Raw genomic sequence first — 14,482 nt, forward strand, 5'->3', positions numbered from 1 at the left:
GTGTGCAAATGGGAGAAACAATGACTGGCATTTTTGTGTATGTATCTTGCTTCTCTGGGGAGGAGCTGCTGACCTTTGATGATGGGCAGTCTAAGCTCCCTGGTTCACTGCATCAGCCTCACTATCGGCTGAGACACATGCAGACGGACACACACTTGCAGAGAGCGCTCACACTCTAATTTGTGTATAAATGTACACAAAAATGCAGCATTCACATACAGTAGCTCTTAGACTCTCACTCCCGCTCCATGCAGCGGTCCATGTGATGACGCAAATCAGTGCAAAATACATAATTCACTTAATTAATGCACTGGCTCGTGTCAACTGCGCCCCCATTAAAACTGACTGTTTACCATGCAGAGCAGCCCAATAGCCACACTATTTTTAACATTCTCTTTATGAGACGCCACCCCGAGACTTATCACCTCGGGATGGGAAGCCATGATATCTCTCTGTCTTTGATATCTGTGGGGAGCAACAGAGCTCATGCTTCATGTCCATCTGGTCTGTCGCCGACTCCGCGTTGGCACTTTCCACTTAGCTGCCGGCTCTGGCTGTATGTACTTCACGTGTTCCAACCCTGACAGTTTGCACATGCCCCGTTAATGACACATGCGGGGGCACAGCACACGGAGCAACAGCTTAATTCACACAAATAAGAAAGACACACTGGCTTTGCAGATATTTATGTGTCTGAAATGATTGCATTTGGAGAACAATGCGAGCACACACGCAGGTCTGCTACTGTGTGTGTGCTTTCACGGTTCAGTCGCCCGCAGCACTTTATCTCACAGGTTGTGCTTTAATCACAAGAGACTCTGTTTAATTCTCAGTTCTATTAATAGGTCGGAGAGCATCACAGTGCAGACACAGGTGAAAAGATTGTGTATCATCTAAGCAACAAGTCCCATTCCGGTCTTATTTAGCACTGATTGTCTGAAAAGGTGCGACTCCTCTTCTCTGCGTCATATACGAGATGGACATCTTTCTTTTATGAACCTGTGCTCAACATCAATCACAGAAGGCTGACACTATAAGGAGGCATAAAACGTTTATTTGATCTAATAAAAATAGGAGGATATATGTTTACTCCTCTTGCTCCAATGGAAACTGTAAATAAAAACAAAAACAGGACTGGTGGACAAATAACATCAGCTAATTTAGGCCGATCATGTGCCATTTTGTTTTTTCATGGATTATTTGTGATCTTTTATCTGATGAAGGTTGCAAGACTAAAGAATAGTGCTTAATATTTCTTTTAATGGTTTTTCTTTCCACCATGGCTTTGGGAAAGTCCCATTTTCTGGCTATAGCTCTCAAATGTTGTTGTGAACACATCTATTGATTTACTAACGTTTCTTCGCCACTTATCAGCTCAGTTGTAGGGAGCAAATATACAAATGAACTGATCCCGTTGCAGAAAAGCGAGTCGAGATCCTGTATCTTTACTTTTGTTTGACCGAGTTGAACACTGAGAGGATGGTTGACAGCACGTGGGTGGTAACACACTCACTCTGTGGACACTGCTCGCTGGTGCAGTTGAGCGACTGGAGGTCAAGCCCCTGGCAGTCTTTACCCCCAGTGCCAGGTGAGGGCTGGGTGCACTCCCTGCTCCTCCACATTGAACAGTCAGCGCCGCAAGCCGACCACTTGCTCCACTCACTCCAGCCTCCATCCACTGCAAAGACACAGAACATAAAAAATAACAATAAAACTGCAGCATAAAAATACACAGCAGCAAAACGTCAGACTGATTCCCTTCAAACCCACGTTTTAGTGGACAGGGGTGAAGACATTTTCTACGTATATATAGCAAACTATAGCTTTATTTTACAGAGTGAACTGAGAGGTTCGGGTGAACAGTAATGTAAAAGCACTTGCTCATTTGCGTGTGATATGGGAACAACTGGTGGAATACAATGTTGCCATCTTGTGCAAATTCGCTTATTCAAAACAAAAAGCCTGGCAGGGAAAGCATGATAAAGACATGCAAATTTACTTGCACACACTCAAATCCACGAGATGCCCAGGGAAACCAAAGCGTGTAAAACTGCTGAGAAGAGCCACACTCTCTCCATTCTGCCATCTTTGTTTATTTTCAACATGTAAATCAGATGCAACTAAGCTAAACCCCATTAGTGCAAGGGTGAAGTGGAAGGTGCTGTGACCTGCTAGACCCAGCTGTCAACAAAATAAATATGTAGAGAATTAACCATAGGAAATTAGGCCTCGAGTCTAATACGAAATATTCTCAGAACAATTTGAAACCTGTGAAAGAAAATATACCTGCCTTGGTTTGAGTTCTTTGTCAAAAGGCGTTACTGTGGCAACATGAGTTACCTACAGTGTATTTGAATACATGACCCAATGCAGGTGGTATTACCAGAGATGGCTGTTCATTGGACCTGCAGCCAGAACTGTAACTTCAAACACTCCACCATCAGTGCGGGAAAATGAAACAAAATGGAAATTGGCCGGTAATGGTTCTGAGCGTTACCACACACACACACACAGAGAGAGAAGCCATTTTGCAAAGGTGGGGGTAATTTGGCACTGTGTCCAGGGGTGGGGGGGATTATATTGAGAGCGACACAGCAACAAGCCTGGGGAAGGTTGCCATAGGGCTAAGGGGGAAAAGAGCAGTAATGAGCTCTCATGGGGGACAAAAACGCCACTGCCTTGCTCTTTTTTCCCAAATGTGCAGGTAAATGGGACCAGAAGAGCATCACCAAAGCCTCTTTCTCTCACACACATGCACGCAGACATACATGCACACCTCTATGAGCAGCAGCATCCCTCTTTCTGACAGACCTAAGGGCAAGAAAACCTTAGTGCTCATTAATCCTCGCAATGAAAAGTGCGGGGGGCGTGACCCACAGAGAACAGGTCTGACCTGCTGCAGGCCTAAGACTTTGGTTAATAAAAAATAAGTGAGATGGCGGGATGTTACTCGTGATGGGATACCCCCTGTGTTATTGAATAAGTAAAGATTTCACGTGGATTTAGAAACAGTTCATAATTGGAAAACCAGCTCAAAAAAAACGCTGTGATTTTCCTACCTGAGCTACAGGTGTGAGAATTAGCGCCCGCCGCTACACTAGTCTCGTACAATTGGTCCATGTGTGTCCTAAAATGATTACTAGAGAATGTGAGAGCTGGGCTTTTGTGTGTGGTGTGTTGCTGACACAGCTTGGGCCTCTTTGCAGTCAGATCCATTTGGCAGAGAGAGCAGAACCAATCAGATAATTGTCCTTGTTTGGCACTGAGTGGACCCATCCGTGGGCCAGTGGGCTGATTATCCAGGCTGGGAATGAGAATGATTGAATAGCGAATTACATCCTAATGAATACATTATGTCACCCCTCAGTTTATCCACACCACTGTGAAACAAAGAGATGATGTCAACATCTGCCCTGATGCGGTGATGAAATTCTACTTCTCTTTCCCACCACAAAGCAAGACTAATGTCCATGCAAATAACATTTTCAAACACGGTGATTGCAGTGGAAACGAGCTGTGCCCATGAGAACGTGGATGAGGCACAATTTGCAGCAACACTGAAGCTGTGGAAAATCAAAGAAAGATGAAGATAAATAAACAGCCCGCGGAGGCCAATCTGACTTTAGACATGTAGCAACTATAGAAGCAGATGGGGTGTTTCACAGAAGCACAGAGCAAAAACTTTTATGACATTAATAAAAGAAGTGGGAAGAGATATATAGTGGTAAAATAAACGCAGCCAAGCAAGAAACACAACACTTTCCTGGATTTCCCTTTCTCATATTAAAGGATGAAATCAGAAACAAACCTCATTATTTTTTCCCTCCTTTTTCCTTTTAAGGGATCCACACAAGAAAATTGTCATCCAAAGCTACACTTTTTCTTATCAAATCCCTGGAGAGAGATTGTTAGTGCTGGCTGCAAACGGCACCACGGCGGATTTTCAATCTCACAGCACCACAGGTTTTAGGTCAGGCAGGTCTCTGAGGAAGGAGGGGAATACAATAGCCAAATGGCAAGCCCCCATTTGGACATGTTGTTAAGGCGGGAAGAGAAAGGAACCCGACTATTCTTTGCAAGCCAGTAGGGGGGGGCCTGTTTGAGTCGCTGCTGCTCAAAATGACAATGGCTGCCCACGGACCCCGTCCAAGATCATTGGACGCCCATGGTTTATGTGTCCTTGAGCATGAGGAGGGAGACAAACACCACTGAGACCAGCAGGCCGTCCCTCTGCTCCCACTGTCCTGTCATCATATACTGTACGTGTGCACAGTAACCACCTCTAATCCTGACGTTCAAAGGCTGACGTGAAGAAAAAGGCCACAGAAAACCAGACAGCGATTATATACCTGACACATTTTCCTTGGAAAAAAAAAAAAAAAATCTTTTTCTTACTAGTTGTGACACTGTAGGTAGCATGGGCGCTAGCGAATAAAGTCCAGTCTACTTCTGTAAGTTGACTGAAACCAGTCAAGCAAAGTGAAATGAGACAGAATGAGACGGGAAGAGGGTGAGCCAAAACAAATGGCGCTGAATGAATAATAACAGCACTGATGCAAGGCTGTCACCAGATGGCCACCGTCTTTTCACAGTGAACTAATGTGTTTTTCTGTCACATTTATTAGCCATAGCCTTTATTCCTTGGATAAAATATGTAGTCTGCAGAACAATCTCTGCTAATATCCAGACACACATACATGGTTACTAACAGAATAGAATTAGACATTCGCCTGCAGTGCAGACAGCAGACATATGGGTGTGAGCTTGCATTTGCACAACGCACACATGCACAAACACACACCGAAAAGTATGCACGCGCAAAACACACCAGCCTCGAGTCTGTTTATTTTCCATCTCCTATAATTCTCGTGACTCCTCTGGCAAGCCTGAGGGACCACTTCAATATTTAAATAATTCACGCAAATTAGGAATTTCCTCAGGTTATTTACTGTTCTCGAACACATCAGACAACAGTTCCAGTTCAGTTCATTTGTGTATGTCTTTGTGTTGCTTCCAAACACTGGGGTCTAATGGTTGTTGTTGGCCCACGTAGTGTATTTTCAGTTGTAAATACTGACATGATTTGACATTTTGCCCTGACTTTTGGCTCGAAACCACAAGTCAGAGCAGGAGAGGAGTCAATGGAGAGGTGTGGGCTGGACTGCAGATTAATGTCGGTTACTTTGGCAATGATGAGATGGAGACAAAGGAAGAGGAGAAGGCCAACAGAGCGAAATGGAGATTAGGCTCTTGCATAGTTTGTCCACTTGTGGTAATGATCTGCCCTGCTCTAAGCCTCCGGCTTTAGCCTCAGCAACCGCCTCCTCTTCCATCTCCTCCTCCATAGCACCCTGCATCTCTCCCAGCATGGAGCCCATCTGATCTGCCACATAGGCCCCTGCCAACTCTCATTAAACACTTTGGAGACAGACGAAAATACAGATGAACCTCTCTAGCTTCACACTTTCCTCATGAGAGGTGGGAGCTCACATTTAGATACAAGACACTTCGTGCTTAGACATGTGGCGAGTGAACATGTGCTAGTGAACAGGCCAATGTCGGAGATGTCAGTCGGTCTGTGGATTCTTCTAAAGTATGTGTGAGAAGCCTCTGTGGTTTTAGATAAGTCAATGGTCATTGGCATTAAGAATGTACACATGTACCTAAAGTGTATATGTGTGTGTGTGTGTGTGTGTGTGTGTGTGTGTGTGTGTGTGATGTAGAGAGAAATTACAGCCTCTACATGTTGTTTTACCAAATTTAACGTGATCAGTTTCCAGTGAAAATTCATTCAGTCAACAGAATCTTTATTCCCCAATGGAGGAGTACAGCAAATCCATCAGTATGTTTTAGACAAAGCAGAAACGGACTGCAACTGCAAATTAAACTGGATGAGCGGCAACAACAATATTTTCTCTCTCTCTGTAAGCCTCTTCAAAGATCTAATGCTGTACGTTAAATGCACCAGAGAGCTAATAATCAACAAAGCATCCAAGACTAGATAATTAATGAACTTTTGAAAAAAGACCAGCATTAAATCATGCAATTTTTATTAAGCAGCTCAGAGAGAAAGGCACTGTAGAGGAAAAATGCATCTCAAGGCTGACTAAGAAAAAAAAAAACCCACCACTTCTGAATCCAAATGTCAACAGAGCCTGAATAAATAACATGATGTCTATTTGCAGGATTACAGCTCAAGTCTCATTCTTCTGAAATGGGGGAAAAGAAAAAAAATCACCAGCGCCTGTTCATCGGATATCAGAAAAAAACAGTGACGACTATCAGTGCTGTGATAATTAAAGTTGTTATCCAGTATTCAAGGATGCCGTCTGCTAGGTTTCTCTCATTTGTCTCCTCTTGCTGACCATGCGTGACTTTTATCCGAGAGCTTCTATTCAGACCGATGATTCATGTATGTGTTATTCATGTAACTGATGAATCAAAGTGAAGTTTCGGGATGTATCTGGGGGTTGCAGTTTCTGGACTGTGTGTGTGTGTGTGTGTGTGTGTGTGCTGTATTTGTTTCCTCTTTAGGACATTTTATGGCATAAACACTGACCTTGTCAGAATCAGTAGTTCTCATGGGGCGAAAACCTGGTCCTAATGAGGCAGAATTTCATTTCTGAGGAACTGGTTAATTTTTTGGGGTTTAGATTTGAATTGTGGTTAGGTTGAGGTTTTCGGGTTATGTATTAACTGGTTATGGTTACGGTTAGAGATGATGCGTTGTTTAGGCTGTTCAAATGAATGGAAGTCAATGCAGTGTCCTGAGAAGAATAGCTGAGCAAACCTGTATGTGTGTGTGTGTGTGTGTGTGTGTGTGTGCGCATGCGCGCTGGGTGACAAATGGTGGCAGAAGTCACTTCATCTTGGGGGCTTTCAGAGACATGTCTGTGAGTACACAACTGAGCCACTGTGCCACTTGTGATTGGAAACAACAACCATCATCATCCCCAGGCTCTGGCGTGGTGGACTCTGGCCTTGAGGGGAACCCTCTGTGTTTGCCGACAGCTGGGGCTGTCTATGCCGCTGATGCTCAGTTTGAGACAGGTAACGAGAGAGAAAGGGAGGCAGAGCCCATAACGGGGCTGATAGAGGTGTGAGCGGGGTCACGTCGCTGGAGCATCTCTCATCATGACAAAAAAAAAAGGGGAGTTCTTTCATTCTCTGCAAACAGTGTTCACAGAGCTCAATGCAATTTCTTGTCACTGCACCTTAAGGGTTGAAATTACACACTTTCTCCTTGCGGGGCAAGAGAAAGATAGAAGCGGGTGGGGTTCAGTCTAACAATAGCAGCTTGGACTGACAATCTCTTTAAGCTCATAGAGGTCAGTGTCCTGCTTTGCTATCAGGGGAATGTCAAGAATCCCTGGACACCCCTGTGATTGCATTATTGTTGCTGCGATGATAATAAATCCAAATCCATGTGGAAAGAGTCCTCACGGAGCATCACGCCTTTCCCCATCTCCTCTGTCTTCCTCCTTCTACTGTATTCTAGCAGGCCATGTTACTTACACTCATGGTTGACATTCTAGTGATGTCTTAACATGGGAGATGTGTAACACAACACCATGATTCACTGAGGAAGATAACCTTTGTTTTAGACAGAGAGAAGCTGCCACTGCCAGAGGTGTTCGATTTCCCTTTCTGCTATTTACCGAGCGTGGGAGATTTCTCCTGCGGTCAGCATGGCTGCAGTGCCTCAGCTCGAGAGTATGTCCACAGACTGATCTGCTGACAGGCAACAGCCAGATTTCGTACACACTCAGGCATTTCTTTTCCTTCTCTCTCGACTGTCCTGTTCTCTGTCTCACTCGAGGCTTTGTTCCTGCCATCCTTACACTGTATCTGATTCCATCTGTCTCTATCTCTGCCCGCACCTTACACCTCCTGTTTTCTCTCTCTCTCTCTCTCTTGCCGTCTCTCCCTCTGTCAGGGGGCTAATGTGGGACTGCAAATGAAGCAGCTTGACTTCCATCTGAGGCTTGCAGGGATCGATATGTGTTGCTCAGTATCAGGCAGGGCAATCTGCCTCTCTGATACTCTCACAAGGGAGAAGGGACAGGCAAATGAAACACCCTCGACTCCTCACACGTAAACATGGCACACAGGCTGCCATAATTCAGCTTTTTATTGCCCATATTTACTACGTAGCTTGAGCCGCAGACAATAACAAATGTACTAGCTGGTCTGACACAGTGCCATGGCTGCGACCATGTCTCTTAAAGTAGACAGTTGTCCTGTATAAAAGCAGGATCAGTGTGCAGTGCAGAGGATAAAGAGATATGCGAACAAAGTGCGATGATAATAAATCACTCTGAGGATGACGCTACAGTGAGGACTAAGCGACTTTGACGTTGCTGTGTAAGCAGTATAATTACAAGCAGAAACAGAAGCACTAACTGCTAAGAAAAGATGCGGAGGTGTAGGTACAAAAGGGCAGCCAAAATAAATATGAATTGATGACTTCTAGATGCAGAGAGAAAAAAAAAAAAAAAAAAAGAGCAAAGAGGAAGCCACAGGAAGCCAAGCGCCACAGGACAAACAGGGTTGTCTGGGAGTTACCTGGACAGGTGGCCACACAGGCACTTTTCTGGACGTTCTGCCCCTCACAGGATGTGCCTCCATTCAGTGGCGTGGGGTTGGTGCAGCTCCGACTCCTCTTCTGCCAGCCACGCCCACACACAGCACTGCAGGACGACCAGGTGGTCCAAGTGGACCAGCCGCCGTTGACTGTCAGACCAGCGCCGCGGGGTGGGTAAGGGGATGGAGGGGTGAGGGAGGGAGGGATGGATGGATGAAGGAACAGAGCAGCCAGGATTACCCGACATGCACTAAAGAAAAGAGGTGTGTAGCGCTACAATAATTGTGACTGCTGTTACACCCTTTGGCTCAGCGCTGCAAGGTGAACAAATGGAACAGCGAGAGCAGAGGGGCCTGATTCCTCTGTCCGAGTCGTATTAGCCGACTGCAGTGGGAGCAAAATGGTTTCATCCGGGAGCAGAAAATAACATGACAGCTTGCCATCCTTGACTCCGTCTTTGAGGAAGACACAGTTGCTGCAAGTGTAACTACGGACATTTTTCCTCCACTTTTGCCATGGTAATGCTGGGAAAATGACACAAAGCACGAATAGTCTTTGAGTTGCCAACACGCTCCTTAAAATAAATGGAGTTGTTCAAGTACTTCAGGATGTGTCCTTCACACGTCTACCGATGATTTCACCATTACGTGTCATTCTTCACAGTCAAGTATTCTCTGAATTGTGGGGAACACTGTATAATTTATTCCTCTATTATATTTGATCTACCCTTTAAAAAAGTCTACCTGCTGAATTCATATATTTTGCTGTAGCGAGGCTCAGGTTCTGAACTTTATTAGTACAAAAAAAAATTATTGGCATATAATTCGTGCAATATCGCTCAGATCAAGTTAATTCCAACCAGCTCCTTTTGGCATGTACTGTGTTTGCCTCCATTTACATGAGAGGGTGGATAGGATTCCTAATTTATTGACTTGTACGGCACTGTCGTCCCTTCTCTGTACACACTCCGTTTCTAATTCCCCCCCCAACTCTCTCCTGTGCTTGTCGTGGCTGAATCATTTCCTTGCCCTCTCTATGCGATTGATTGCCCGCCATGGCGAGGTAAATTACCAGGCAACTCGGCCCCTGATTACCTCTTAGCACAGAGTGCAGTCTCACTGCCAGGCCTTGTTAAAATGCAGCGCTGGCCCCCTGTTGAACCCCCCCTTTGAAATGTAGTGGTTATTATCACTTGCTACAGCTAGCCACATCACCTAGCCTGCTGGACTGTGATATTCTCTATGATGTTTTTCAGAGAAACAAAAAAAAAACATCTTGTTTAATGATTCAACCTTAATTAACACTGCAGTACTAACACAGCCGTCAACACAAAGCATGATGGGAGGACATAAAACTGCACATGCAAGCACCTGAGCTATTCAGACTTTCTTGGATCCAGGGGTGAAAATGAATATTTGACAATATAAAAAAAGGCAAACAATAAGAGTGGGTCTATGCTCTTGTCTGTGCACAGTCATTTCAACTGAGTACGTTTGTTCATCTGCTGAAGAAGCCCTTCACCAACAAACTAATCATCCATAAGAAGCACTGAGAATAATTGAGCTCCTTAGAATTTTTTGTCAGGGGCTGGAAGGAATTTGTCATAATGTTATGTTATTTGAATACATGCACTATACTACAAATCTTTTGAAACAATTCACCAAGAGAAAAGTGCATTTCTAAATGAAATATGCTAAAAGTCATGCGACGCAGCTTAAATGTTTGGACTCCCCGTCACGGTTTGCACAATTGCCGAACTCCCAAATTAGACCGAATTCATTGTAAAAACACAAGTAAATCTTGATATATATGTCGTGTGTCGTTTTTTAAATGTTGAGAAGTGAGAAGAGGAGAAAGCTTTCTTAATTGTATCCCCACCGATCCGAAAGCTTTCCGTACATGACCCTTATGTTTGACACTTGCTCATGTTTTCTGAATTGGAATTCATGCCACACCCTAAACTCCGCTGAGATTTCCTCAGAGGTTTTATTGGCAGAGACAGCAAAATATAAGCTGCAATTAATATTCAAGAAGCTAAAGTGTTAATATGAGAAACACCGCAGATGAGTTTGATCTAATAATTCTCATTGACACCACCATTTCACAAGGGATGAAATTACTTTTGAATACATCATTGAAAGAATAACATCATTTTCTTTTGAATGCATTTTGTGTGATAAAAATGTGCACATCATTTCATTTGAAAATGATATTTATGACAGAACACACCGCGTGGACAATGGACACGCACACACATAGTGCTGTATAACTGACGCAGCACAACGTCGTCACCAACCAGGTGTCAGACAATGCGACTGATTTCTTATATGCACAAAGTTATTTTCATGTTGCGTGAGATTTCTCCCGTTTACATGGCACAGCTGAGAAATACACCAGGCTGTAACATATGCACAACTTGAGCCGTGCCAGAACTCAAGGAACCCTCTGTGATAGAAAATATGTTTTTTTTCTCCGCATTTTAATAAAGGTCAGTCTGCTTATCAAGCCAAGTCATTATTTACAGTTTGCTGTTCATTACATGTTCTCCTCTCATACTGGATTCACTACAGAGGAGGGGGAAGATGGCAACCCTGAGATCAGACACTGCCAGCTTTGGCAGTGTCTGGCTGCCAGTAACATTTAAGTTGTGCTAATTAATGTGCAGATATCTCTTTAAGTAGTTATTTATGATGATGTGATTCTTGGCTCAACGGAAAGCGGAATAATATATGCATACTCTCACCATATGTCACATACGTGTAACACTGCATATCATTCAATATATGCACGGTCATTTCCTGGTTTTCAATATAAGCCAGCCTGACTGCATCTAGTGAGCTGTCAGCCAAAGATGTTCCACAGTCAGAAGTTACCAAGAGTGTTTAGCAACAAATTATAGAATTTAGTGGAGCAGTGCTCTGCTGTTGTCCCTGAAACTTTAATGCCTTTTTCTTTTTAGGCCATGTTGAATCCCTCAACTCCTATAACTACTGAAAAAAAAAAAAAAATCACAAAATCCAAGTTTCCCCTAAGCAACAACTGACCGGAAGTGAACTGGCTGCGAAGTTTGACGTGACTCTCTGTGCATATGCAGAGAATAATAAGGGAATATTGGTTGACGGAAAAAATATGCAGTCATAACAGTTTACCTGAGCTTGAATATCTTAAAGCTCTGAGTTCAGACCTCACTTTAGTCTCTGCATACATACGTGGACTTGCTGCAAAAAGAGGTTATCACCTACCATAGACAAGGACTGTGGCGGAGTTGCTCTTGCGGCGGGCAACAATGTTTTTGGCCACACACGTGTAGTTGCCCGTGTCTGCCAGACGGGCCTTTCTGATGACAAGATTGTGGTCAGCCGTGATGAAAAAATTGGGGTCGCTTGCTGGGTCAATCAAATCCTCGTTCCTCTGCCACTCCACCTGAAAATATGGTTTAGTGGTCAAAAATCCACTGCATCACAACAGACACCTGTTCCACCTACAGTGAATAATGCTGTCGATGGCAAAAAAAAAAGGTGAGGTTCTCTATTTCTGAAGCAATCGAACATACAAAATAAACATGTGATGGAAATGTTTTTTTTTTTACTCTGTTTGGTCTTCATGAACTGAAATTATCCAATATTATTTGTATGTTGTGTCCTTCAACTGAAAAAAAACAGGCTCTGGCGAGCAATACTATCAGATGTGACCGAGGGAGCATTTTGTTTGAATACATGAGCAGTGCAGGGGCAGCAGGGGCAGCAGGGGCAGCAGGGGCATGTGTTTATTCTGTCAAACTGCTAAAAAATCAGGTTCTTTGGGGCAGAAGAATTCACTTTTGTGAGTGTTTGTATTTTCAGTGATATAAACACCTCCTGTGTGCAGTGCAATACACTGAGAAACACAGAGTCCTGTGGAGCTGATCTTAATCAGCATTGTGGGAACTCATTTGACAATGGTTTGAATGTATAAATTCTTTGTTGTGGTGGAAATGCAGCGTTTGCGTTGTCGCTGCTGTATATATATATATATATATATATATATATATATATATATATATGTGTGTGTATTTGTTGCTGGTCTTAAGCTAAACCAATCATGCTTTGTATAGTTTCTGTGCCCTCTCGCAAAAGCCAAAACTCTTGTTATTCCTTTTTTTGGTGTACTCTCAGATTGGCTTTCTTGTTTTCTTGCTCTCACTTGACCTTGTCCTGTCTCGAGAGGAGCTACAATACGGCAGCATTGTTGTCCGCATTACTGCCAGTTGCGATGCTGCAAATAATTGGGGGCTTTCTACTCTTGTGCACTATCCCTGTTTTGCCCCATTGTGACTCTTGCTCTGATGTTCTTTCCTGCCAAACTATGGATGGCATGTTCCTTCCCCTTTCCTCTGCAAAATGTACCTCCACTGTATAGCTGTGATTGGCTGGTCTGCTGCCGCTGGTCTCTGAGCTGGCCTAACCTCGTCATGTGTTGTTATTAGAGCAGTTAGTGCGTATCTGGGACCAGAGGATGCAGCAGACGAGGTGAAACAGCTGGTCCCAGTCTGGTCCTCTAAACACGGACACACACACACACCACATGAGGAATGTGGAGAGAGATTATGACACGAGTAGGACAATGTACTGCATGAGAGAATCCCTACATGGAGAGATGGCGTCAAGATAGAAAATAAGATAGGGAGAGACTGAGACAAATAGACCCATTAATTATGAATAGGCCTTTATAGATGTCAAACGGGGAGTGAAGCCTCCAAGCCTAGCATGAGTGATGTGACAAGATGATGTGATATACGGCTTCTTGGAGATGTAAGAGAGATAATAAATCAATAACGGGGAATAATTAGAGGTGTAATTTATCCAAACTGGGTTGGTTGTTCCCAAGTGGAGTAGCAAGAGACACCAGGGAGCTGAACCCGAGAAACTTTCTGCTCTTTGTCCTCCTGGTGAGGAAAAGGTAAAAGGATGCTAGATGTGGGCCTATAAATATCTTCTGTATCTGTGTCTCACCTCGGCTTGTGGCACTCCCTCGGGGGGAAGGCAGCGCAGTAACACCTCCTGGTCCAATGCCACCTCTTTACCCTGCGGCTCCACCTCAAAGTTCTTTCTTAGGTCTGGTGGAAGAGACACAACCAATTAGGACATTAGGTAGCGTTTGCAAGGCTTAAATGAGATAGCGCTGTCCACAAAACCTGGCCCGGTGATGTTTCTAAAATTCAAACTCTTAAAATGTTCACCCATGGCCTCACTGAGCATGTCGCACTCCACTTGGCCCCTAAGCCATACGGGGATCGGTGGCACCAACCATGTTGCTTATTACAGGCTGCCTGGCTGGTTCAGAGATGCTTGTCTGCTGCCAGAGGGGCTCGGCATCAAGCAAAAGCAATTGCATTACCCCTCACTCCGCCTCTCCCCCTCATTCTCCTCTCTCCAGCATCCGACAGCCTCCAGCTTCCATCTGTATGAGGGCTTGGAACAGCCACATGAAAACAAAGCCCCGAGGCACCTGGACAAGAGCTCCTGTAAGCCTGGCTGCCTGCATGGAGCTTCACATTACGTCTCATTGAATACTCTTACTGTTTCACCAACTCCACGCTATATATTTGTCTGTTAGCACTGGCTGTAAATTACACTAGTCAAATTGACAGGCCGGTGATAGCTGGCAGGTTGGTGCAAATTCGAAGCTCAGGTTCCGACTCACTTTAAAGCAATGTGTTACGTCTGGTAGATTGTGTCGTGTTCTTAATTTCGGAGCCCATCTTTACAGATTAGAGTGTTCACAGAGAGTTGAAACTCAAAAATAGCATCTCAGACGCATCTATACTTTCCCACGTGACAAAAAACACAAACACAAACATCTATTGATAATGATATTGACATTCTACCAGTGTCTACATTAGTGTCTAGGCTCAATCTG

At 44.1% G+C, this 14,482-nt stretch overlaps 1 protein-coding gene across 4 annotated transcripts in view; it reads right to left on the reverse strand.

Annotated features, from left to right (window-relative positions):
- The window catches only part of unc5a (unc-5 netrin receptor A), a 135,959-nt gene that overhangs the window by 37,217 nt on the left and 84,260 nt on the right, over positions 1 to 14,482 (reverse strand). For 2 of the 4 annotated variants that reach the window (XM_058649816.1, XM_058649817.1), the window contains exons 4-7: positions 13,576 to 13,679; positions 11,827 to 12,007; positions 8,566 to 8,733; positions 1,514 to 1,678 (exon numbers count right to left, since the gene is read on the reverse strand). In XM_058649816.1, coding sequence (XP_058505799.1) covers positions 1,514 to 1,678; positions 8,566 to 8,733; positions 11,827 to 12,007; positions 13,576 to 13,679 — 618 coding nt within the window. The remainder of the gene's footprint in view (positions 1 to 1,513; positions 1,679 to 8,565; positions 8,734 to 11,826; positions 12,008 to 13,575; positions 13,680 to 14,482) is intronic. The other 2 variants (XM_058649818.1, XM_058649819.1) reach the window with 1 other exon arrangement.

Source organism: Solea solea, chromosome 14 (assembly GCF_958295425.1).
Source record: "Solea solea chromosome 14, fSolSol10.1, whole genome shotgun sequence".
NCBI lineage: Eukaryota > Metazoa > Chordata > Actinopteri > Pleuronectiformes > Soleidae > Solea > Solea solea.